The 27,084-nt window shown below is 40.1% G+C and overlaps 1 protein-coding gene across 1 annotated transcript in view; it reads left to right on the top strand.

Moving 5' to 3' along the window:
• Nucleotides 1-27,084, top strand: part of TBXAS1 (thromboxane A synthase 1) — a 265,207-nt gene that overhangs the window by 124,281 nt on the left and 113,842 nt on the right. Inside the window, exon 5 of the mRNA XM_070948077.1 lies at nucleotides 15,511-15,627. Coding sequence (XP_070804178.1) covers nucleotides 15,511-15,627 — 117 coding nt within the window. The remainder of the gene's footprint in view (nucleotides 1-15,510; nucleotides 15,628-27,084) is intronic.

The following is a 27,084-nucleotide window of genomic DNA, read 5'->3' as shown; positions in this document are numbered from 1 at the left end:
GGTAGTAAAAATTTTTGAAACCCACCACTGCTCTGAACCTTTTTTCCTGTATTTATTCAAAGTCAGACTGGGTTCTTGCTTTCCAATCAGGCATCTCATCTTTAATATTGCATTAATTATACTAGTGGGTTTTAAATACTGTTAACAGTTTTATCTTTTATCTTTCTCATCTTGGTTTCTCTTTGCCTTTTTCTTTTGTGTTTCTAAAAATGCTGTGTTGGGCAGCATATTAAACCAAATGCAATAATAGAATCCAAATAAACAATTAACTAAAATCAGCAATATATAAAACAGTTATATTAAGCAGCTGCGACATCTAAAATTACCAATTAAAAGCTGCCAGAATAAAATATACTCTGATGCAAAAAACTCAGATAAGGGAGGAGCTCTGATAAATCTCAGTTGCCTACATATTCAGAGCCAAGGCAAGAGAGCTTTTCTTTCTACACATACCTGTGTTACTATCTTCTTTAAGCTTCCTTGTGCTTATCCTATGTGGGGAAAGGAGGGACAGATTTTTCTGTCAGTCATCTAACACATACTGGGTAGAATTGTTGACTACATTCCCAGAGTGGTACTTTGGCAGCAAATTGCAATAAACATTGATTTACTAATCACATGATCAGCATTATTCATGCAATATTCACACATAAGGTAAATGTAAAGGTTCCCCTCGCACATATGTGCTAGTCGTTCCAGACTCTAGGGGGCAGTGCTCATCTCCGTTTCAAAGCTGAAGAGCCAGCACTGTCCGAAGACGTCTCCACACCAAAGGCACACGGAACGCTGTTACCTTCCCACCAAAGGTGGTCCCTATTTTTCTACTTGCATTTTTTATGTGCTTTTGAACTGCTAGGTTGGCAGAAGCTGGGACAAGTAACGGAAGCTCATCCCGTTATGCAGCATTAGGGATTCAAACCACTGAACTGCCGAACTTTCGATTGACAAGCTCAGTGTCTTAGCCACTGAGCCACTGCATCCCCTATTCACACATACTGGATGGCAGAATATTTAGAGGAACTCCATGCATTAGAGAAGTGATGGCTAACCTTTTCTGGACCGAGTGCCCAAAGCGTGCGCCCAAATCCCCAAAATTCAATGGGTGTGTGACCCCCCCACATGTGCCCCCCGTGCATGCATGAGCAACCTCTACATGCACCCTGCCCCCCGCATGCACCCCCATGCATGTGCATGTGACTCCCCGCATGTGGGGCCCCCCATGCATGCGCAACAGAGACCCGAAGACCAGCTGGCCGGTGGGAGGCGTGTGCACATGCGCAGCGGAGCCGAGCTGGGGCAATGGCTTGTGTGCCCACAGAGGGCGCTTCGTGCCACCTCTGGCATGTATGCCATAGGTTCTGTGGGCACGGCATTACTGTCACTGCATTATAGCAAAGCTTGCAACTATATGTGGGATAAGATGCTATTTCTGTCGGCTTCTCTGGGCCTTTGTGCAACCACGATAACACCCAGGTTTTTTCCCCTGTAATATATTGCATGTTACTATTGAACTATTAAAATCCCTGGCTGCAATATTAGGATATATCTTGCATGAAAACATGGGGAAAAGAGACTGTATCCTCATTCAACAAGCATATCCTGGGAGTCAGCTAGTCTCCCTGCACTTAAGAGCAGGAAGAAATGCCTTGATGTTAAAATATTTTTTAGCTGTGTCACACTCATTACAACAAGAATGTCAGCAACTTAGGAAACACTTATTCAAACAAAGACTGGTAAGCAGACTTCTGAAGCAAACCTCAGTTAGAAAAGCATTTTAATTATGTCCTTAACTCCCATTAGTTTCAGCAGGGCATGAAGAGTTGTTTAAAGCTAAGCATGTAGAGTTCAACTTCATTTGTCGGAATAGGCTGGAGGACATCCAAAACATCTGGATAATCAGAGGTTTTGGAGTGCTGTTTATAATGCCATATGGTCTCAAGAGAGGCATTTAGTGAAGTTGAATGAGAACTTTCCATTGAATTTGGGAGTTTCTACAAACTGGAGTTTGCTTATCTTGCTGGATTTTCTGTGGTTAGTTTAATAAAAAGGTAAAAGAAATTTAGCACCATTTTGAATATTGGACTGTATATATGTATTGTGCTTTTCATTCAGAAAATATACAATTCAGCTATTATAGATAACTCGGTGATAGACTATGTTATCCTTTTAAAGTATGGACACAGGATTTCCATTTTCAAGGCTACCTACCCACTCTCAACCAAAGGTTGTCACCAAATTACACTTTTAATGTGACAAAAGGGAGAAAGCATTAACAGCATAGTGGGTAAAGATATTAGTCACATTCAGTGAATGTTCAATTTAATTTTAACATACTGTAAATGTAGTTTTTGTTCTCACTCCATCCCTTTCTTTTATTCTGGCCCTTCCCACACAATTCTAGGAGTGCATCTGCCTAACATCAGAGGCCAAACATAGCCCTCACCCCCCAAAAGGAGATGCACATTTCAGACCACAGTATTTCCACCACAGTTTTTACTTTTTGATCTGTCAAAAATGTAGCGAAGCAAATCTGTTTTCATTTTTATTCTTCAGCTCTCAAATGATGAGGGTTTCTTTATCAGATTCCTCATGTGATCTTGAGCATTTTCTTTTGGCAAGCCATCCTGGATTTTATGGCAGGATAGGGAGAACTATCATGTGCATACAACTTGCTATGAAGATAAATATAGACTGGTCTTTCTGTCCCACAAAAGTTGACCCGAGGCCATCTTGCATATAATATTTCTTAAGGATCAATCTAAGGTTTTGAAAGGGTACATCTAAAGGACTAAACGAAATGTGAACAACAGGCATTTCACGTATGCTTGCCAGAAACTATTGCTACATTGGTCAAACTTAAAAATTACTCTGTTTGTGAAGAGTATATGTATATGTCCTGCTAGAGTTAGTGGTAAGGTAAAGGTAAAGATTCCCCTCGCACATATGTGCTAGTTGTTCCCGACTCTAGGGGGCGGTGCTCATCTCCGTTTCAAAGCCGAAGAGCCAGCACTTTTTGAAGACGTCTCCGTGGTCATGTGGCCAGCATGACTAAACGCCAAAGGCGCACAGAACGCTGTTACCTTCCCACCAAAGCTGGTCCCTATTTTTCTACTTGCATTTTTTACGTGCTTTCGAACTGCTAGATTGGCAGAAGCTGGGACAAGTAACAGGAGCTCACGCTGTTACGTGGCACTAGGGATTCAAATCGCTGAACTGCCAACCTTTCGATCAACAAGCTCAGCATCTTAGCCACTGAACCACCATGTCTCTTAAAGAGTTAGTGATAACGTGCCCTTTTATTTCAGTGTTCATTTTTGGACTGCCTCTCTATTAACATGATAAAACCACAAATAGTAGATATACGCCTACAAAATGCAGTAGCTGCACTTACTGAGAATGGGGAGACAGTATCGGTGCAGTATTCATTATTATGAGTGAGTATTGATTTATTAAATTTATTTGCTGCCCAACTCTTTCAAAGCGACTCTGGGTAGCTCATAGTATGAAAACATTAAAATCATCAAAGATATTCTTCCTTGTCCCTCCTCCTCCTCTTCCTCTATTTTCTGAGGAATGTAGAGTGAGAAAGGGCTACTCTTTGGCCCTGTAGAGAAAGGGTGAGGAACGATGGCCCTTTTATGACTTGTGGACTTCAACTCCCAAAATTCCTGAGTCAGTATGGCTCAGGAATTCTGGGAGTTGAAATCCACAAATCATAAAACGGCCATCGTTTCCCATCTCTGCTGTGGAGAATGCACCCTGTTTTTCTCCTTGAACTATTGGGAGTATGAGTTCAGGGATATTGACTCTTCAGCATCTCAGCACCTATTTTTGCAGCCTCCAAACCAAAAGTCTTTAATCCAGCATTTTTTGAAGGGAGGAGGGTGGTATTAGACAGGAGTTGGAGGATATTTTGGAATTTTAGAGGTATATTCTTTTTTCTGTTGGAAAACAATTGGAAATTATGCTGCCATCTCTTATAGTTTGTTGTCTAAATTTGTTAAAAGAAAGGTGCTTGAGAAATGTATACAGCCAATGATAGTGTTCTGTAAATGCTTTTGCTGTAAAATAACAAAAGCTCTACTGTAGACATTTCTAAAAAAATAACTGTTAAATGTCATTTAAACTCCCAAGCATCTGTCTGAAACAAAACATTATGGGTTGCTCACTGGTTGTGACGGGAATCCTATTCTATTAGAATTTCTATTTTGGAAACTAAAGAAGTAAAATAAAGTAATAAAGTAAATATGGTCAAGGGATGTTCCCTTTGATAACAATCAATCAGAATAGAGCTGGAAGGGACTTTGGAGGTTTTCTAGCCCAACCCCCTGCTCAAGCAGGAGACCCTATACCAGTGATGGTTAACCTTTTCGACACTGAGTTCCAAAACTGGAGCGTGCGCACGCGCACCGGAGCACCAGAACCTGGAAAAGAGCAGCTCACCGGTGCACATGCGCACGGTGGCCAGCTGCTCTTCTGGGTTCCATTCCGCGCATGCGTGCTGGACCAGCTGTCCATGCACTGGACCATGCGCATGCCGGACAGAAAGGGCTCTGCGTGCCACCTCTGGATGCTTGCCATAGGTTCGCCATCATGGCCCTATACCATTTCAGACAAGTGACTGTCCAATCTCTTCTTAAAAACCTCCAGTGATGATGCATCCACAACTTCTGAAGGCAAGCTTTTCCACTGGTTAATTGTTCTCACTGTTAGGAAGTTTCTCCTTAATTCCAGATAGCTTTTCTCCTTTTTAGTTTCCATCCATTGTTTCTTGCCCTATCTACAGGTGCTTTGGAAAATAAGTTCACCCCCTCCTCTTTGTGGCAACCTCTCAAATACTGCAATACTGCTATCATGCGCCCCTAGTCCTTCTTTTCTCTAGATTGAGCCCTGATGAGGTAAACTACCCATCCACTTAGTGCTTATGGCAGCAGTAGATAAATGGTTTACTATTGCTTTCCTCTCAGATTTAATTTTTGGCCCCAGGAGTTCCAGATGACCAGTCGTCATCCAAATAGTAAGAAAGTCTGTCCATGGTTAGGTTTTTGAGATCGACCAAGGTTGTTTTGGTGTTACTATAAACAGAACAGATTAAATGTACAGATTATTCATGTTTACTACTTCCCTTGCTTTCCTGGTTAAATGTTGAGAGTTCAGCACATGTAGGAACAGAGAACAAGTGAAAAGAACCCACACAGAAAGTTCTTTCTCTATTACTTAAAAAAAGCACATGTAAGATGTTAGCAGAGTAAGAGACTTTTTGGAGAATCTCGAAACACATCAGCTTTTATAGGAGAGGACAATCTTAAGGTGGTTTTTTTTAAAAAAAAAACTGGTGCAGTTTTAGAGGTCATAATTAGCCTTTTGTATTGTGTCCAGAATTGGCTGGCAGCCAGGTTTCTAATGGGTGTCTTCTGTTAGCATTTCACATGCCAACTGAAAATCTTTCTATGTATCTGAGCATTTGGTGGCATTTAACATGGAGGGCTTTTTTTTTTTTAAGTGCTGATCTGCTATTTAATTGCCATGGTATGTTTTTATATTCCTTTAAAAAAAAGTCTTTTTTACCATTATAGTAAGTAATTGTCATAGTGCCTCTTGAGGATCATCTTGTTGAAATACAGGTTATAATTGTAATATGGTAATGAATTAAATCTGCTTGGAAAGGGATGTGAAATGAAGTACAGAATTATTAGCAGAGTACATTGAGACTTGATTAAGCCTGCATTTAAAAGGTCCATTTATTTATTGCAGTTTTATTGTACCCTTGTTCCAAAAAAAATCCCAAAAAACAAAACCTCAGGGTAAAAACTCTAATTAGAGTGAATGACTGGCACAAGGTCTTTCCATGAACATAATCTCCAAGTGGAGATGTGAGCATGGATTTTTTGTGATCTCATACTTGAACTATTATATCACTTCGGTCTATATGAATGCACCAACATGCTGAGCTGCATTTCAAATAAATGCTACTCCATTTTCATTCCTTACGTGTCTGTTTACAGAGGATACAGTCATTAATCCTTTCCCTTAAGGACAAGCCGAGATTACCTAGATACCAAAAAATGGCGATACGGCTAGAAATCTGTTAGTATTTTTTTTTTTTGCACAAGAAAATAATATAGTCAGTGAGGCGACTTTGGAACCCTTCCTGCTTCAAAGTGGAAACCTTTATCTGACATTTAACTTCTATTGTGTGTCAGCTGTTTGTGTTTTCTGCACAAAAGTGTTCGCTCTGCAGGCGGGCTGCAATCTTTAAAGACTCATCCCGGGGGCATTGACCAAAGAAGCCACCCAATATTTTTTTATTGATTGTTGTGGCAGCTAAGTATTGTTGAAGAACAATGTGAGGTATCTTTGCAAAAGTTATTGCATTGGTGAAAGTGGGTGAAGATTTCTTGAACTGAAGCCTGGAGTTGCCCACGTTGTGGAGGCAATTAAAAAAAGGCCACCATCATATGGCTCCTCTCTGTGTATGCTGAATAACATATAATCTGACCTATTCATCATCACTGGAAGCAGCTCATTTTCTTGCCCTCTGCAGTCAGCAGGCCTGTGTTGAGTACCTCTTTTAATATTAATACCCAGTTATCTGACATATAAGAACTCCTCTCCATAGGCAACTACCTATAGGTTTTCATTAAATAATGAAAGATTATTAGAACCAGTGAGCAGTTCATCTACAATTTGAGTCGTTGCTTTTAGTTTTCCAAAGTTAGGAATGTTGGCAAAACTCAGTGCTCAATGTTAGTGAATCTACACTTGGTGCAGGCTGTTTAATGCTTGAAGGAATTACCCATTATCTCTCTGCACGAGTTGCTGCTGTGGTCTTGTTTTACAGTAAAGTTTTACTTGCAGAGTTTTTTTTTTAACACAACAAAGATTGCAACCCTATAATGCATTAAACATTCAATAATACGGTAGCATAACTGTGCCTTAGAAACTTTATTCTGTGGATAGAATTGAGGGGGAAAGACGCACACTCGGCCACAACCAATGAATGTCGCAGATGATATGAATATTTTACCAGAGATATTTTACGAGAAGAGTCCTCCATTCCTCTACCCGCAATAAAATACCTTATGCCACCAGACTCCAAATTTTGAGCTTAAACAATTTAGAACTACGCCGACTTCAGTCTGACCTAAGCATAGTACATAACATTATCTGCCACAATGTCCTACCTGTCAATGACTACTTCAGCTTCAACCACAACAATACAAGAGCGCACAATAGATACAAACTTAAGGTAAACCGCTCCAAACTCTATTGCAGAAAATACGACTTCAGTAACAGAGTGGTCAATGCCTGGAATGCACTACCTGACTCTGTAGTTTCTTCCCCAAACCCCCAAAACTTTAACCTTAAACTGTCTACTGTTGTCCTCACCCCATTCCTAAGAGGTCTGTAAGGGGTGTGCATAAGTGCACCAGTGTGCCTACCGTCCCTGTCCTAATATTCTTTTTTACTTACTCTTTTCATGTATTCAAATTATGTTTATACTTTTACCTGTTATTTATTTATTATTTATTAGTTCGATTTATATGCTGCCCTTTTCCGGAGACTCCAGGCGGCTTACAATGCGTTAAGCAATAGCCTTCATACTTTTGTATATACCTGCTTAGTAGGGCTTTCGCTCCCCCCTAAGCGGTGTTCTTTTTTATACAAAGTCAGCTTATTGCCCCCACATTCTGGGTCCTCATTTTACCTACCTCGAAAGGATGGAAGGCTGAGTCAACCTTGAGCCTGGTGAGATTTGAACTTGCAGTAATTGCAGGCAGCTGGCAGCTAAGTACTACTTTAATAGCACTTAGTCCACTGCGCCACCCAGGCTCCTTGTTATATATGCTTGACAAAATAAATAAATAAAATAAATAAAATAAAAATAAATATGAGATTGCCTGATACTGTTTTTTGTTGTATATATTGTTTTTATTTATTTATTTTTTTAAATTTGATTTATATGCCGCCCTTCTCCGGAGACTCAGGGCGGCTTACAATGTACTAAGCAATTTGATTCTTTTTTTGTAAATCACCCAAAATTACATTGTTTTGAGTTTAATGATCATATGCATTTAATAGGCAGATAAGTAAATAGGTAGAAAGAGCGTTAACTGATTTTGGAAAATGCAGGTACTCTCATGACAGCCTTGCTGAACAGTTATTGGGAGCTGACATGAATGCAAATGGATGATATCGTAGGTTACATGATCTCTAAGTATCACTGAACTGGCAGACTTTAATTCCAGATCTAATTTGATCTAACTCAATTTTGCTACTGCCATATAGTGACAACATGTGTAAGCAGAAACTTTTCACCTACAAAAGGTTTATTAGTTTATTAGCAGTAATAGCTACAGTTTGTTAAGTTCTCCCTTTATCTTGATATTATTCAACAATTTGTGTGCAACTCTTATTCTGCATGGCAGTTATAGGACAACAATAAAACATGGTTGGAAATGACGTAACAAGGAAAATATCCTTTCTCATTTGTTACATTTAACTGGGCTTAGTTTCAGTAGATAGAAGGAAGAATATAAATTCAATTTACTTACATGGACTTTGCTTACGTACTTTCGGTGGACTTGATACTAAAGGTTTTGGGGAGAGATTTGTGGAAAAAAGAGGTAGTATAAAAGTGTATTAGGAGGAAGTTTGGAACTGAGAGTCGTGACTGAAAAAAGACATCATTTGATGGGGCAGAAGAGCTTCAAGTGTCCATTGACATCTTCTTAGCCAAAGAACTCTTGTTACTGAATGACATTAAAGCACAATCAATCAGTCTTATCAGTGACCAGTAGACACCCAATGTTAGCAACGCAGCTGAAGCTATACTGTCCGGCCATCATAGTCAATTAATTAATTAGCAATTTTGTGATGTTTGTGTAGCTATATTTTTCTTGACTGTACACCGCCTTGAGTCCTACGGGAGAAAGGCGGTATAGAAATATAATAAATAAATAAATAAATAGTCCACTTAATAGAATTAACTTCTATCTTCCACTTTCTTAGCTAGGTGATGGCACCAAAATGATCTTGGATGATCTCAGAAAGCCAAACAACGTTGAACCTCATTAATATTTAGATGGAAGATTGTGGCTTTTGACTGGAGAGTAGAAAATATCTCAAGACAATGATGAACAACTGCCAGATTGTGGGCAGGAAACCTGAATGGACTTGTACCCAAAGGTGGTGTGAACACAAAGGAGACTTTGCTTATGAACCTCTTTCTTGATAACTGTAGAAGCAGGAAACTTTCAAAAATCCAGCTTTAAATCAGCAACATTTGAACACGCTCATGCCTCTTTCTTTGAGTTCAGAAGGATAGAACCGTGCCACATAGCCTTAGGGTTGTCTTTGCATTCATTTTTTCAGCTTTGATTCTGCAGTTATAAACAAGCATTTTGAGTAGGATTGTCACAGCCAGGTATTAATAAATTGTAACTTTATTCATAGCTTTGCCTGCTGAGGCGTATGCCTTTTTTTTTTTTTTGGTGACAAAAGGAGAAAACATGTATTTTACTGACTGACATTTTTATGTTTACTTGCCATTCTTTTTTCAGAAAAAAATGACATGTGTAACTGTGCTAAAGTGATATTTATATGTATCTTTTGACATTGGCTCCAAGATGTGACAGGGGGGAAAAAAAGCCTCAAGGGTTTTTGTTTATACTCTTTTGATTATTTTATTAGGCAGTATCTTAAAATACAAGCCTATGGGCTGCGTTCCTTTGTTCCTCTTGTATGGACCCAGCTTGAAAGAGGAGAGAATTTGTAATAAGTGGATTGGTATGTTCCAGAAATTGAAGGCCCCACATCTTGTGTTTCCTGAGATTGAGAAACATTCTGCCAATGCCATTATGTCCCAACATAATGCTGGTGAAAAGTGAAAGGAAGGAGAAAAAAAAACCATATTCCCTATGTCAAGGTTGTGCTAGCCCTCTGAAGGCTCCAGGGCAGGGGTCTCCAACCTTGGCAACTTTACGACTTGTGGACTTCAACTTCTAGAGCCATGCTTGCGCTGGCTGAGGAATTCTGGGAGTTGAAGTCCACAAGTCGTAAAGTTGCCAAGGTTGGAGACCTCTGCTCCAGGGGACATATGGTGATAGATAGTTTGCGGTCCCTCTGCTTTTTTGTTTGCAACTGTGTGATGTTGGTTTGTTTCTTTTTACTGGAAGGATAGGTGTAAATTTTTAGTAGAGATTGTTAAAAGAAGAAGCTCCAAAACTGTGCCACTCCAAATCACTTCATGGGGCACTCTGTGTTGCTCATTTCTTTTTTAAGGCACTTGCCTTTAAGTGCTGAACAACTATTTTCTGGATACTATTTATTTATTTGCAGGTTATATCCTACCTTTTGTCCAGGTGTTCAGGCAGTGGTGGGATTCTGCTGGTTCTAGGGGGTTCGGACGAACCCTTTGTTAAATTGCTGGCTCACCCCGCCCCTTGCCTCGCCCCTCCGCACCACTATTTATTGCCAATAAATAGTGGTGGGCGAGGGGCAGGAGAGCCAGCAATTTAACAAACGGTTTGGTGTTTTTTTGTAATTTTATTGGCCCGCGGAGCTTCAGCATAGGCTAATTAGCCCCTTGATTCTATCGGCCTCCCGACTCTCAGCTGATTTGCTCTCAGCTGTTTTGCTCAGGGCTCTGCTGCTTGCTTGCAAAGAGTGCAGATTTTTTTCCCCCTATCTATGCTGAAAAACGAAACTGAAAGTAAAAGCCTGCTTTACTGTTGCTGCAACGTTGGAAAATTAGGCAGGCAGATTTCTTTTCTTTTTCCTCACCAAAAAAGGTAGGTGCAAACTACCTTTAGTGGAAAGGTAGTTTTCCCTAAAGAGGTAGTTCCTCTTTAGGGAAAAAGAGGAGAGTTCAAGATTTTAAAACACAAAAGAAAAAAAGCTCTATTTAAATAGGGAATTGTAATAATTGAGATACTATTAATTGTATATTGTGTTGAAAGCAGAAATGGTTAAATTGTGGTTTGGAGGAATATATGGGGGAAATTATTTGGTTTATTATTATTGGTAAATATAATTAATTGATTTGTAAGAAATTGGATTGCATGGAAATAATTGGAATATTCATGTTCATATTGATTAATATACAAAAAAGATAGTTATATAACTAATTGATTTATATTAAAATGTTGAATTTATATTAAACAACTGTAATATTACGTAATTAACCAATGTGAGAATGGATATAAAAATAGATGACAATGAGAAGGGGTATAATATAGAATAGAAGGGAAAAATTGAATTTGATTAAGATTAGAGATGAAGATGAAGGGTAATATTGTTTTTTTAAAAAAAAAATAGATAAGGAATAAATATGGCAAAAAGGAAATATAGAAATTGTAAATTTAATTGAAATGACTAAACACTGTTTAAATTTGTGAACTGGCCAAATACTCTGTTCAAAGAAAATACATTGTATGTTTGTATGTGTGTTTCTAATTACTGCTATTTATTCATATTTATTCTCTTTTATTCTTTAAAGTTTAACAATTCATTCTTTATCTTAATATTTTTATATTTGTTTGGGGTTGCCTTTCTTCCATTTCATCTTTTTTACTGTACAGCAATCTTTCTCCTCAAACCTACCACCTCTCTCTTTTCTTTTCTTCTTACTTTCTCTTCCCCCCTCTTCTCCTCCTCTCTTCCTCCCTCTCTTACCCTCACTCTTACTCTAATTTCCCTTCCCTTCCTCCCTTCTCTTCCTTCCCTGTCTCTCCTTCTTTCTTCCATCTCTCTTCTCCTTCCTTCATCCCTCTCTATTGCTGTATCCTTTTGTGCATATGGATTACTCAGAGGGCTGAAAAAGTTATTTTTGACCGGTCCTCGCACTTTTGACCAGTCCTCGCACTTATGACTGTACTCACATTTTATGTTTTGCGCTCTATCTTGTCAGTGTGGTGAAGACAAGTAGTGGTAAAATGACTGACACAGTTGTTAAGAATGCCGCAACGGGCATAAATGTGAGGAAGGTCATAAGTGCGAGGACTGGTCAAAAATGTGAGGACCAGTCAGAAATGACTTTTTTCAGCCCTCTGAATAGTCCCTATGTGCGTATGGACTAGTCAGAAGGCTGAAAAAGTTATTTTTGACCGGTCCTCGCACTTTTGACCAGTCCTTGAACTTACGACTGTCCTCACATTTTACGTTTTACGTCCTATCTTGTCACCATGGTGAAGAGAAGTAGTGGTGAAATGACTGACACGGTTGTTAAGAATGCCGCAATAGGCATAAATGTGAGAATGGTCATAAGTGCGAGGACCAGTCAGAAATGACTTTTTTCAGCCCTCTGAGTAGTCCCTATGCACATAGCCACGCCCACCCGGTCACATGACCAACTATCCACGCCCAACCGGTCACATGACCAGCAAGCCACATCCCCAACTAAGCCACGCCCACAGAACCGGTTGTTAAAAATATTGAATCCCACCACTGTGTTCAGGGCAGTGTACACAGTCCTCCCTGCTCTACAAGAACACCTTGGTAGGATATATTGGGTTGAAGGAGAATAATGGTAGCTTCTTAAGAAACTTTTGAATTAGTTTAAGTCATGATTTAAACATGATTAAGGGGGGGGAGAATAATCATGTAAAACAAGATCAGATGATTTTTTTTGGGGGGGGGTGTTTGTCTATGTACGTATTGCATCTCACTGGATGCCTTGAGGCAGTGGTCCCCAACCTTTTTATCGCCGCGGACCAATCAGCCTTTGATAATTTTACCGTGGCCCGCTGAGCGCGCGCAGGGGTCGGAGCTTTGGGCCACACGTGCGTACCTGCGCGGGGCTCTCTTCCCTGGAGCCTTTGCGCACGGCCCAGGAGCTTTTGCGCACGGCCCAGGAGCCTTTGCGCTGCAGCGTTCATGTCCCCCGGCCGCTGCGCGGCCCGGTGCCAGGTACTCCACGGCCCGGCACCGGTCCGCGGACCGGGGGTTGGGGACCACTGCCTTGAGGGAGAGGTGCATTTCACCACAATGATTCTATTTCACATAGCAATTTCATTTTACTAGTTGTAACTTGGTAGAGAAAAGAAGGAAATGAAACTGAAGAAGAGTCCCTGGCTATTTTTCTTCCATACATGTAACATCTGGCAAGAAAAAAAGTATTAAGGGGTGATATTGTTCATAGCATTTCTTTACACAGGGGAATGGTTTCCTAGTACAAGACAATCATTACTCACTATAAATACTCTTGATTATAAATATAATTATGATTCATTAATAAAACAAGACATTTTTAAATGTATGGCTTTCTGCTTTTGTTCTACCAAATAAAATTTCAGTAGGAAAAAAAAAATCTAAGAAATATATTCATTTCAATTATATAAATAGATGGCTGCCATCCGGAGTTGTTTTTCGTAAGATGGATGGCCATATAAATTTGATTAACAAATTTATTAATATAATTTATTTACTGAGGTAAATAAATTCACTACAGTACAAACTTATTTTTCCTTTCAAGCTTTTTTGTTTTTACTTCTTCTGTTGGACTCAGTGTACTGTTTCTTCAGGGTTTATTGTTATGGAATATAGAAATGGCTATTATCACACTCTTCAAGTGTGACTGAGTATTGACAATCTGACAATTCAGATTGAGAAATAAAGAAGTATCTCCCATCTCCAGAGAACACTTAAGGATTGTAAAAGTACCAAAACAACAACAGTAGCAGTGATGGCTAACCTTTTTTTCCTTGGGTGCTGAAGGCACACACGCGCTATCGTGCACGCTCCCACACCCATAATACGATGCCCCCCCACATGCCCCGGCCTCCTGCACATCTGCGCACGACTCCCAGGGCCCCGTTTTGGGCCTAGCAGGCCTCTCTGAAGCCTCCAGAGGCCAGAAACGGACTGTTTCTGGATTTCTGGTAGGTCTGTTTTTCGCCCTCCCCAGGCTCCGGAGACTTTTTTGGAGCCTCCGGGAGGGCAAAAATGGCCTCCCCTGGCCCTCCGGAGGCCCTTTGTAGCCTGGAAACAACCTTTTTCCAAACTTCTGGGAGGCCTCAGCTGGCCGGCGCGCGCAGATGCGCAGTGGAGCTGACCTCCATTGTTGCCTCCTAGGGCAACAGCTCGCATGTCTGCAGAGATGGCTTCGCATGCCATAGGTTCGCCATCACAGCACTATACCTTTCTAAAGACATTTTAAAAGAACAACTGCTGGTTAAAAAATGCCTGATGAAGTTTGAGGAAGATCAGCAGTCATGGAATGTAGAACGATAGTTGGAATAGTAACCTAAAAAGGGGGTAAGGAACACAGAATGGAATATCCTGTAGAAAGGCATAACTGGTTGATTGGTTTGACTTTTCCAGCTTGAAATGAGGCTAGCATTTACAGACAGATGATATCAAAGCCTATTATAAAAGTACAAATGGATAGGTTTCTACCTTATGAACAATTAAGTTAATGTTTGATATAGGAATTGCAGGAGACAGATATAAAGGCATGGGAAAACTATTGAAAACTGTGCTGAGTTGCTTAAGATGAGCAGCCATATAAATCTTTTAAATAAATAATTAAATTAATTAATTTAAAAAAAACTGAGTTGGGATTGGTTATACTGTATGGGATACAGAGCTAAGGAGTTCTGTAGTGCTTTAAGAAAAAAAGAGACTTTGAAGTGGGATCTGAAGGGAATGCTCAGTTGGTATACATTTAGGCCAGAACCGATCCATTCTTTATTACAACCATTGATCAGAGTGACAAGTCACAACAGATTTGCAATAAATGTTGCAGTGTGGAGTGCTGCTTTTTTTAGTGGTGCTGCTTGGCAACAAATTTAAATGTACCTCAATTTTGTTGTTGGAGTGTAATTGAGAACCAGAGTTTCTCAGAGCAGAAATCTGTATAGCACACTTGATAGCTGTGTCCTCTTGACTCAGTGTATTAGTGATGCATTCCCCTGCACACATTACACGGGGCATAGCTTTCTGAGATCATTCACTGTGGTTTCTTAGGGCAAAGTGTCCACCCTGTGGCCAACAGCATATATTAGAAGATGGATGAGATGATTGGAGAACATAGCTAGAATTTACACTATATGAATGGGTGAGGTGAATTTTAAAATCATGGTTTTTCTTAGAGGTTCACAAAATTCCCAGTAGGAACAATTATGGACAGCACTGTTGTTCCAGAACAATGAAATCATACCCCTACAGGAACTTGGAATAGAATATCTATACAGTTACAAGAAAACCCCAATGTGCATTAGCATTTGGGGCTTTGGGGACTGAATATAACCTCTACAGTGCAAAGAAAGGTTCCTTGGAAAAGAAACCTATGCCATAACTTTTCAGGGGTCTTCATTCTCGGAATTACAATACATGTATATATACAACACAAGCAAGGGTGTGCAGGCAAACCAATACACAACTTTTCAGAATTCTGGAATCCAAACATTATTATCCTACTTTGTATTCAACATACTTATTCATCAGTTGTTAAATTGCTATTAAGTTTTGATCTGTTTTTGATACTGTTCTATCTTTGTCTTCAATTAGAGTCCAGATTTGGTTTTTAAGCCATTTGCAGACAGCATTGTCATGTTGCGTGATGAGAAGTGGGAAAAGGTCCGGAGCATATTGACCCCAGCCTTCAGTATTGCAAAGATAAAGGAGGTAAAATCCTTTTCTTTTTCTTTCTGCTTCGTGTTTCTCAAATGTGCACTATTACATAAAAAGTGATCCACTCACCCAATGCAACACAGTTAATGCTTTTCTGATTGCCCTTTGCAGAGTCACTGCTCCTTTAAGGAAAAGGGTTTTCGGGGTGTTTAATCAGAAAATGAAGAATGAGCTTTGTTTCAACTGGACAAATAACCTATATGCAGTTCGTCTGTGTTTTTCTATCAGATTTGGACTCCAGATCCCTGTGATTGATATACTGTATTCCCTTCGCAAAAGATATGACATTAGAAATCTATATACCATTTTGGAGTCCCCCCAAAAGTTGGAAAGTACCTATAAACACAGGAAGAGCAATTTCCACAAGTAATTCAGTATATACTTGGCAGAAATATTTGGTTAGTGTTCCTTCGCAGAATCTCAACTAGAACAACTTTCATGTATGAAACACCATAAAAACAATACTTTCTAAGACACTTGCTATTCAATAGCAAGAACAATGCAACACAACGTCCATTGCATTTACGGCATGCACAAAAGACATTATTGCCAAAACTGTAGCAGCTGAATTTTTGAGGTGACCAGTAGTTGCATTTTTTTTTATTTTCTGTACATGAAACTGCATAAGTTCAAATTGTTGTTTGCTGTGGATGTAAGCTTTTTTTAAAAAAAAAATACACAAATCAATCAGTCCTTTGCTATCTAACAATCTCTTGGGGAAAGCAGGGATTCGAAATACTCCTTTCCTGCCATGGTCTCGATGTGATGTGATGTGTCTCTTATGTTTCACAAGCTTGTCTTATCCAAGAGCTTGATCTAATTGGTTTCATAATACTTTAGGCCATTTTCTTATAGTGACTAAAAGTGTTTTCATAACATTATCCAAGCATCAGTGCAGCAAAGAAAAGCCTATCCCTTTTACTGTTACTTTGGCACAGGGATATTGAATAATGCCAAATGATGTTATAAGTCACCACTGTGGAAATAACCAGCTTCACAGTGCCAATGGGAAATTTCCTGACTTGAGTTTTCCCCTGCTTATATAAGCATATATTTTCTTCAAGAGCTTTCCAGCGGACTGACTTTATTAATCTTTTTGCAGCAAAATAAGGAATTTTGTGGCACATTAAAAATTAATAAATCACATGAGATTACATGAATGACTTTAAAATTGTTGTGGCAGTTTAAAAAAGAATCAATTCATTAGTGCATAAGCTTGCAGGGAGTATAGTGCACACATGGCCTTTGATAGTGAAAAGTCTATGCAAAAATACATTTGTTGGCCTTTGAAGTTACCACAAGACATTTTCATTTCCTTAAAGTGCCCCCAAAAGTAAACAACTTTTAAACACTTCATATTTAGTATATAAAAATTGAGATTTCTTCAAAGATGTTTCATTAAAAAGTGAATTTTCTTTTAAAAAAAAACACCTTTTGAGAACAAAGCCTTAGGGCAGGGGTGTCAAACTCAAGGCCTGGGGGACGGATCCAATCTGCAGGGTGCTTAGATCTGGCCCGCGGGACCACCCTGGAAACAGCAAAGAACTGGCCTACAGAGCCTTTGTCAGCAAAAACGGAGCTCAGGGGGACTGTGTGCTGAGCTCCGTCTTTGCTAGCAGAGGGTTGCAGGAGGACGTGACAGTCAAAAACGGAGCCCATTTTCGCTGGCAGAGCGCTCTGGCCACTACAGGTGCCCCTGACACGAGTGATGTTGAGCTGGCCATGCCCACCCCAGCCCGCCAAAGTCAAACGCAACCCTGATGCGGCCCTCAATGAAATCGAGCTTGACATCTCTGCCTTAGGGTAAATAGTTGGAATCTATGTTGTGTGTTTTGCAAATGAAGAGAATTCATCTCGGGATTGCTTGAGTTAGAATAGGGAGGGCTGTGTGTTAGTATTTGGTGGCCACAAGCTACATTATGTGGACCACATCAGTTATGTGAGTTGGCCTTTGTTGTGGTAGGGGTGTTCTTCACTTTTTAACTTATCTCTGTTTTAACCTAAATCTCAGATTGCATATTGGACACATTTCTACGGTCCATAAAATCAACTCTGATAGCCAACAGCAAACGTTTGTAGACAGCTTAGGAAAGTTGCTTTATTATAGACAAGAAAACAATATATGCACAACACATAAATCAGTCTGCCTGCCTATCTCTTGCTCTCTCTTCCCTCCCTCCTATCCCCAAGTTTTAAATCCCAAAACTTTTCCTGCTGTCTTTTGAAGACATTTTCCCAGCCTTGTGATAAGAGGGCACCTGCTCAGTGTTTGCACAACCATTCTGGCTGGCCCAAACCCAGTTTATCACTGCTTTGTCAACATCAGTCTCTACAATATTATATTTCTTCATCTGTTTCCCAACACAAATAGTGGAAAATAGTGCTGTCACTTTTCAGCATCTAATGCCAAAGGAGGCTTCTAAGTCTGCTAAAAAGAGGATTGGCTGCAGGTTACCCACCCTTAAATTAAAGCTTGTGCTGATAGACCTCATTTAGTTATCACTGTTTAACTTGGTCGTTAAACAAAATGGATGTTTAGAGAAATCGCAACTGTGTTTATAATCTTACTTTGGCTTTCTAAATGAGGACTGCCTGAAGCTATTTCTCTAATTCCCTTCATTTGTATGTTTATTTATTGTTTTGATATAACTTGTTGCAATATATGCAGACATATTTCTAAGAATAACTTTCTGGCCCCACACATATGAAACAGTATTTACAAACAAATAAAATGAGAATGTTTCTAGCACATGCCTATTTTTATCCAGTTCCACACAAAAATGTTGATTTTTTTACTTTGCCAACTATGTAGCATTATTGGGCTCTTCCAGGAAAGCAATAGGCTTTGAGTTCCAGCTCAGATTAACACAAGAAATTGAAATGCAATATAACAATATAATCCCATTAACCTAATACCTATTTTACTCAAACCAACTGAAAATTTGGGTCCCATTTTCTGCTAAGAGTGGGATTTGCCTAGATGACTGCTAAGGAATGGTAATTAATCTCTCATTGGTAGCTTGGCCTTAACCATGGCCTGTCATAGAAAAAGAACTCTTGCTATATTTTAAACAGATCATTCAGAAATTAATTTCTCTAGATTATAGTGCACGTATAGAGAGGACATCTGAAAGTGTTTGGGGGTGTTAATTTCTCACTATTCTAATAGCTGAATTCTCTATATCCACTCATCAAACATCTGGAGACTTAATTTATGGTGGGATAAACTTCCAGTTCATTAATATGTTCTCTTCATTGAAAATGGGGATAGCATCTCCAGTGCTGAAAATTCATCTCCAAAGGGTATACGGAGGAGATCATTTTTTTTCCCTCACAGTCATATTTTTTTAAAAATTTTTTATTATAAATTAGAAACATAAAACAAAATAAAGACTATAACGAAACACAATCACATACATACGACTGAGGTTGATTCAACCCCCATATATATACAGTTTCTAAATAACATTACATATCATCATACTACAGCTTCAGTTTGGTTTATCATACTGGATCTTGCATTTGTTAATCTTATATCTAATATTCCCTTATTTATATTTAGCTTGCTATTTACATTTCTATGCTACACGCTTCCCTAACATCTACCTCATGACATTTTTACTTCTATCCATTGGTACCATTTATCCCAGCTTTGATTGAAAATTGATTCTTGTCTATCTTTAAGTATATATGTTAATCTATCACATTCTGCACACCACAAAATTTTGTTGATAATCATCTGATCCGATGGTACTTCCTTCCCGTTCCAAAGTTGCGCATATGTAATTCTAGCCGCAGTGGTAATGTGTACGAAAAGGTACCAGTCTGCTTTTCTTATGCCCCCGGGGTTTATTCCTAGCAAGTAGACCTCTGGTCTCAGTTGAAAACTGACTCCTGTAATCTCCATGAGCCAAAGTTTTATCTTACTCCAATAGTTTTGGGCTTGTAGACATGTCCACCATTGGTGGTAAAATGTACCCTTGGCTGACCCACATTTCCAACATTCTGCTGAGGTTCCAGGGAACATCTTTGTGATTCTTGCTGGTGGTATATGCCATCTGTATAACATTTTAAATATATTTTCTTTAAAAGACACTGCCGTCGTCATTTTCGCATTTCTATTCCATATTTGTTGCCATTTTTCCAGATCTAATGAATATCCGAAATTCCTCCCTCAGGCTATCATCGAGTCTTTAACTATTTCCTCAGCTACAAATCGGGACAGGAGGAGGTTATATACCTTAGTGATACATTTCTTATTACCTTCCAGGAGGGCCTTATCGAACTCTTGTGGTGAAGTGAAAACCCCCCCATTGGCTTTATCTTTTTGATATCTTGCTTGAATTTGTGCATATACCCACCAGTCCAAACTGATTCCCCATATTTGGAGTTCCGCTTTAGATCTAAGATTTCCCTCACCGTCCAACAATTCCCTGTATATCACATGTTTATCCAAGTTGTATAGAGGTGGTATATAGTCGCTTCAAGGGTCACAAACCAATATGGAATCTTACTATACATCATTCCTTTGATCTTATTCCATACCTTAATCAGACGTCCCCTTACATAGTGATTTGTAAAATATTTATGCTGTCCTGCTTTAATTGGCCAGAGAAAATAATGCCACCCCTGCTGTAGATTATACCCTTCAATTTTTAATATATGCTTCCTCTTCAGTGTTATCCAATCTTTTACCCAAACCAGGCAATAAGCTTGATAGTACCGCTCCCAGTTGGGGAGTCCGAAGCCTCCCCTTGTTTTATGCTCCTGCATCATTTTCCTTTTAATATGTGGCTTTTTCCCTTGCCATATGAATTTTCCAATTATCCGATCCATTTTTCTAAAGAGACTTTTCTCTAATCTTGCTGGGGCCGTTTGGAAAAGATATATCCATTTTGGCAGCACGTGTGCCTTTATCACTGCCACTCTTCCTAACAGGGATAGCTGTACTTTCCTCCACCGATCTAAATCCTGTTCCATTTGCAAGATGAGTTTATCATAATTATTCTTTTTTATTGAGGAACATTTTGGGGTCAGCCACATGCCCAAGTATTTTACCTTTTTAGCTATTTTTATTCCCATCATATTCTCTATCTCCAATTTCCGTGTCCCTTAAGATTTTTAACAAGTAATTTGGTTTTGTCCCTGTTAATTTGTAGACCCGCTACTGCGCCAAATTCCTCAATACTTCTTAACAAATTTGGCCCCGAGGTCATTGGCTCCTCCAATATAAAAATGAGGTCGTCTGCAAACGCTTGTATTTTAAACTCCTCTTTCCTAACATTAAGTCCTTTTATTTCTTTGTTTTGTCTGATTTGATTTAGTAAAGGTTCCAGAGTCAAAATAAATAATAGCGGGGATAGTGGGCATCCTTGCCTAGTTCCCCTACGTATTTGTATCTCCTCGGTTGTTTCACCTTCAATTAACACTCTTGCATATTGTGCCATATAAAGTGCCCGGATAGCTTGTGTAAAGCTAGATCCAAAATCCATCTCCTCAATTTGTAATAAAATAAAGTCCCAATTAACCCTATCAAACGCCTTTTGCACGTCGAGGAACATTAGAACCATTTCTTTGTCTGTATGTGTTTCATAATATTCCAGTGTATCCATGATGGTTCTAATGTTGTCTCGTAGGTATCTATATGGCAAAAAGCCGTTTTGATCTTGGTGGATGTATTCGTTTAAAAAAACCTTTAGTCTTTCCGCTAATATTGATGTAAATATTTTGTAGTCCGAATTTAGTAGGGAGATGGGTCTATAGTTTTTAATCTGTGTTCGATCAGAATCATGCTTTGGAAGCAACGTGATGTAAGTTTCCATCCATGACCTGGGAACTATACCTTTAGTTAGAACTTCATTAAATAGGTCTTTCATATTTGGCAATAATATATCATATATCTCTTTATATAATTCAACTGGCAATCCATCCAGTCCCGGTGATTTGCCACATTTCTGCTTCTTAATAACAGTTTCAATTTCTCCTTCCCTAATCTCTGAATTAAGAATATCCTTCATATTTTGTGGGGTTTTAGCTAATTTTAAGTTTTCAAGGTATGCCCTTACTTGCATCTCCTGTATTCCCTCTTTTTGATATAATTTTTCAAAAAATTTTGTAATCACCCTCTTTTTCCCTTCCACATTCCCCACAAGATTTCCCTCACCATCTTGTATGGCATCAATTCTCTTTGCTTCTGTTTCTTTTCTTAACCTATACGAGAGCCATTTACCTGCTTTATTAGCATATTCAAAAAAATGTTGCCTCCCCCGTTTAAGTTTGTTTGCCAATTCCTCTTGATCCAGTAATGATAATTTATGTTTAAGAAGCTCTTTTCTCTCTTTTATCTTCTCATTTCTCGGATCTACTTGTAATGCCCTCTCTTCCTTTTCCAATTTTTCTAAAATTTTGCCCCTCTTCTCTCTTTCTAATTTATGCGCCGAAATTTTTATCGAATGTCCTCTTTTAACCGCTTTCATAGTATCCCAGGTATTTTGTAGTGAGGTATCCTCTCGTCTATTTTCCTCATAAAAAAGCTTTAGTTCTTTTTTCAATGCCGTGACAAAGTCCTCCTCCCTTACCAGATCTGTCCTCATTGTCCATCTTCCCCTATACTTCTTTTTTTAATTTTTTTAATAAACAAACATACATATACAGACGTAGACATTTAAACAAACTATACATAAACTAACTATACAGAGAGGTCAAGTCTTACAGCTTGAACTTTAAAAATAGAGCTACTTCGGTAATTATATATCCATATATCTATGTATATTTATCTTTCATCATGTATCAATGTTTATACAACGATATTTCATTTTATTTCCTTATTTTTGTATCATTGGGTGGTATTCCCTTATTTCGTGTTCTTTTTATCTAACCAGTTGTACCATTTCTGCCAAATTAAGTAATAATCTGAGTCTTCTTTTCCCTGTATCTCTTTGGTAAGTTGTCCATTTCCGCACATTCCATTGTTTTTTGTATTATTTTTTCCTCTGATGGCGTGTCCTCTAGTTTTCACATTTGTGCGAAAGTGATTCTGGCTGCGGTCAGGATATGTATTATCAAGTATTGTGTCTCTTTTTTATAGTCCTTTGTCAGTATTCCTAATAGATATGTTTCCGGTCTGAGGGGCACTTTTTGGGTGGTGATTTCTTCCAGCTGATTTTGGATTGTTTTCCAAAATTTTTTGGCCTTTGGGCATGACTGGGTATGTCCGGACGGGATGACTGAGGCAGGTCTTGAGAGTGTTATCTGGGGGGAGTTCGATCCTGTGGCTCCCGAGGACATGGACAGGGTCCTGGGACGGCTGAACGCGACCACATGTTTATTGGACCCGTGTCCCTCCTGGTTGGTACTGGCTTCCCGGGAGGTGACACGAGGCTGGCTCCAGAAGATTGTTAACGCTTCTTTGAGTGAGGGGGTCCTGCCGGCCGCTTTGAAAGAAGCGGTTGTGAGGCCCCTCCTCAAGAAGCCCTCTCTGGATCCGGCTGTTTTGGCTAACTATCGTCCAGTCTCCAACCTTCGCTTTGTTGCGAAGGTTGTTGAGAGTGTGGTGGCGCAACAGCTCCCCCGGTACCTGGATGAAGCTGTCTATCTAGACCCGCTCCAGTCCGGCTTCCGGCCTGGGCACAGCACGGAAACGGCATTGGTCGCGTTGGTGGATGATCTCTGGAGGGCTCGGGATAGGGGTTGCTCCTCTATCCTGGTCCTGTTAGACCACTCAGCGGCTTTTGATACCATCGACCATGGTATCATGTTGCACCGGTTGGCGGGGTTGGGGGTGGGGGGCACCGTTCTGCGGTGGTTCTCCTCCTACCTCTCTGACCGGTCGCAATCTGTGTTGACGGGGGGGCAGCGGTCGACCCCGAGGCACCTTGCTTGTGGGGTGCCACAAGGGTCGGTCCTCTCGCCCCTTCTGTTCAACATTTATGTAAAGCCGCTGGGTGAGATCATCCGTGGCTTTGGGGTGGAGTTCCATCAGTACGCTGATGACACCCAGCTGTACATCTCCACCCCAGGCCACCCCAACGATGCCCTTGAAGTGATGTCCCAGTGCCTGGAGGCCGTGCGGGCCTGGATGGGGAGAAACAGGCTCCGACTCAACCCCTCCAAGACCGAGTGGCTGTGGCTTCCAGCGTCCCGATATAGCCAGCTGACGCCATCGCTGGCTATTGGGGGCGAATCACTCGCCCCCACGGAGAGGGCTCGCAACTTGGGCGTCCTCCTGGACGCACGGCTGTCTTTAGAAGATCATTTGACGGCCGTGGCCAGGGGGGCTTTTTATCAGGTTCGCCTGATACGCCAGCTGCGCCCCTTTCTAGATCGGGACTCTCTACGCACAGTCACTCAGGCACTAGTCATTTCCCGCCTGGACTACTGCAACGCTCTCTACATGGGGCTCCCCCTGGGGTGCACCCGGAGGCTCCAGCTGGTCCAGAACGCGGCCGCGCGGGGGATTATGGGGGCGACGAGGCGCTCCCATGTGACACCTCTCCTGCGCGAGCTGCACTGGCTCCCAGTGGTCTTCCGGGTGCGCTTCAAGGTGTTGGTGACCACCTTTAAAGCGTTCCATGGCTTAGGGCCGGGGTATTTACGAGACCACCTTCTGCCACCAATAGCCTCCCACCGGCCAGTACGCTCGCACAGAGTGGGCCTCCTCAGGGTGCCGTCCGCCAGACAATGTCGGCTGGCGACCCCCAGGGGGAGAGCCTTCTCTGTGACGGCGCCCACCCTCTGGAACAACCTTCCCCCAGAGTTACGTATAATAACAGACCTCCGGATTTTTTGTCGGGCCCTGAAAACCTATTTATTTCAACAAGCTGGGCTGGCCTGAGTTAAATTTTAAATTGATTTTAAATTGGGTTATCTTAATTTCGGCCAAAATATTTAATTATTTTAATACTGTTCTTAAATTTTGTATGCTTTGTTTTTATCTTGGCTGTGCACCGCCCTGAGTCCTATTTGGAGAAGGGCGGTATAGAAATTTAATTAATAAATAAATAAATAAAATAAATAAATGACCACCACATATGGTAGTAGGTTCCCTTCTGTGCCCCTACACTTTCTTTCGTTCCAATTTACTGTCACCGGATTATGGTCTGCCCATTCGTTTGGTCCAATTTCTATTTCTACAGCCAATCTTAATAATTCTGGAGTAGCCCAAATCATATCTATCCTGGACCATGTCTTATGTCTAGGGGAGAAATACGTGAATTGGGCCTCTCTTGGATGTGCAACTCTCCAAACATCTTCCAGTCCTAATTCATCCCGAATTTGGTCACATATCAACGGCAGTGTCTTCCTTACCCCTTTCCTATTCCCCATATCCACCCCCCTGGCATAATCTTTAGTGGCATCTATAACCGCATTAAAGTTGCCCGTTAAGCAAACATGTTCATACTCCAATTCGTTTAGTTTGTTATAAATCATGTTATAAAAATTTTTCTGGTTACAGTTAGGGGCATATATATTTCCTAGTAAAACCTTCCTTTGGCATATTTTAATTTCCACTAGCAAGAATCTTCCCTCTTCATCAGCAAAGATTTTTTTGGGTTCCAAATGTTTCTGTATATATATCTCAACTCCTCTTTTTTTTTGGTCAGCCAACGATACAAATAAATCACCTAATTTGGGACATAAGAGTAAATTCTGGTAACCTTTTTTGATATGGACTTCCTGCAAGCTTATTATTTGATATCTCCCCCGCTGTAACTTCATTTGTATTTTCTTCCTTTTTTTCGGCAAGTTTAATCCATTAATATTAATTGATATTAACCTAAGTCCGTCTCCTGCCAGTTTGTTTATTTAGTTCTTTCAATCTGTTTCTTTTTCTGTCTCGTCACCATCTGGGATCCCAAGCCCCCAGTAAATTGGTCTTCTTCTTGTTCTCTTAAATCCTTCTGCTCCTTTATCACTTCCGTTTCAAGCATCTCTTCTTGACTTTCACTTTCTACCTCTTCCCCACGCTCTTGCTTATCAGCTTTAAAGTGCACGTCAAAAAATTCCTGCACATCTCTTAGATCTTCTATGCGTATCCGCTTATCTTGCCAGCTTATAATCAGCCCATCCGGTAATAGCCATTTATAATGAATCCCAGGCTTCTGAAGCCTCCTCGTAAGAAATTCATAATTTTTCCTTATTTCTCTTACCCATTTTGGTAATTGACGTAATATAATTATTTTTTGTCCTTTATACGTTATTTTTTGATCTCTTGCTTTTTGTAGTACTTCATCACATAAAGTCTTCTTGGTGCATCGTACATGGACTTCTTTCGGTAAATTATGGACAGTCATATTCTTGAAAAGGAAATATGTTTCTCACTCCATTGCCTGTTCCTTGGTTAGGAAATGAAATTGCTGGACAGAAGCCTATGTTATTTTGACATGCTGCTGTCGAACTCTACAGTAGCATCTAAATGTGTCTGGCTTCTTTAGTTCTATAGACAGCTGTTGCTTAGCAACACCAGCTGTCACCCCCTTATTATGGTAAATTCTAATTGGCCATAAGCCTGCCAAGGACCCCTGATTAATCAGAACTGACAATATCATTGGTAATGCACCTAGACAACTAGCTTACTCCCTGGTTTGATAGTGAATTTGACAGGATTTAAAGTAAGGGAAGCAATAAATGCAAATGTGCTCTCTATAATTTGGAGGGAGAGAGGCTAAAGAAGAGAGTTTTGTATTGCCTTGACAGAAATTAATCCCTCTTACTATGGGTCATTGGCACAAGACAAATCTTTGCCTCCGTTCCTTCCCCTCCTTAAACCTAACAAAAGATAAAACCCCTGGTATGCGCAGAGCCAGACCCTGCTGGCAGGAGCCAGACACACTTTAGAAGGACAAATAGTTCCTGGATATTGTGCTTTGCAGGGATAGATGTCTCTGTTTACAGAGTTAATTATTTAAGTCAAGAGGAAAATTCACACTGTTGCATTTTAAGCGGCAGGACGTGAAAGAAAGCAAAAAATGTCCAGAGAAGAAAAGGAGCAGGAGTCTCAGAGAGGAAAATTATAAACAATTGCACTTTTAAAAAAACAACAGAATATTTATATTCATGCTTCATAGCAAGTCATTTTAACCAGAAATAAGCCACAATTGAGTAGATTCATGCAACATAAATTACAGGTTGCAAAATCTTAAAGATTGTCAAGTTATACTCGGCTTATACAACACCATCATCCATGCAGAGAAAACAGTGAGAAGAAAACCATAACATTTGCATGAACTGCAAAATAAAGAGAAACGAGGGAGGCCAACACCACCAAATAGCCCACTGGGAATTAAAAGCATGCACAGAAGAGCCCCAGAATGCAAAGGTTTGTTGGGGCAAAGACCAAATAACAAAAGGTTATGCAAGGCAGTGCAATGCTTTTATCTTAAAAGTAGATATGACAGATACCTGGAGCCAAGGTTTTTTTTCAAAAATATATTTGAATTGATCTAGAGGAGG

This window comes from Pituophis catenifer, unplaced genomic scaffold, assembly GCF_029215685.1.
Source record: "Pituophis catenifer annectens isolate HBS135680 unplaced genomic scaffold, rPitCat1.0.hap2 SCAF_7, whole genome shotgun sequence".
Classification (NCBI taxonomy): Eukaryota; Metazoa; Chordata; class Lepidosauria; order Squamata; family Colubridae; genus Pituophis; species Pituophis catenifer.
The sequence above is the reverse complement of the archived record's forward strand: the minus strand, read 5'-3'. Positions and strand labels throughout refer to the sequence as shown.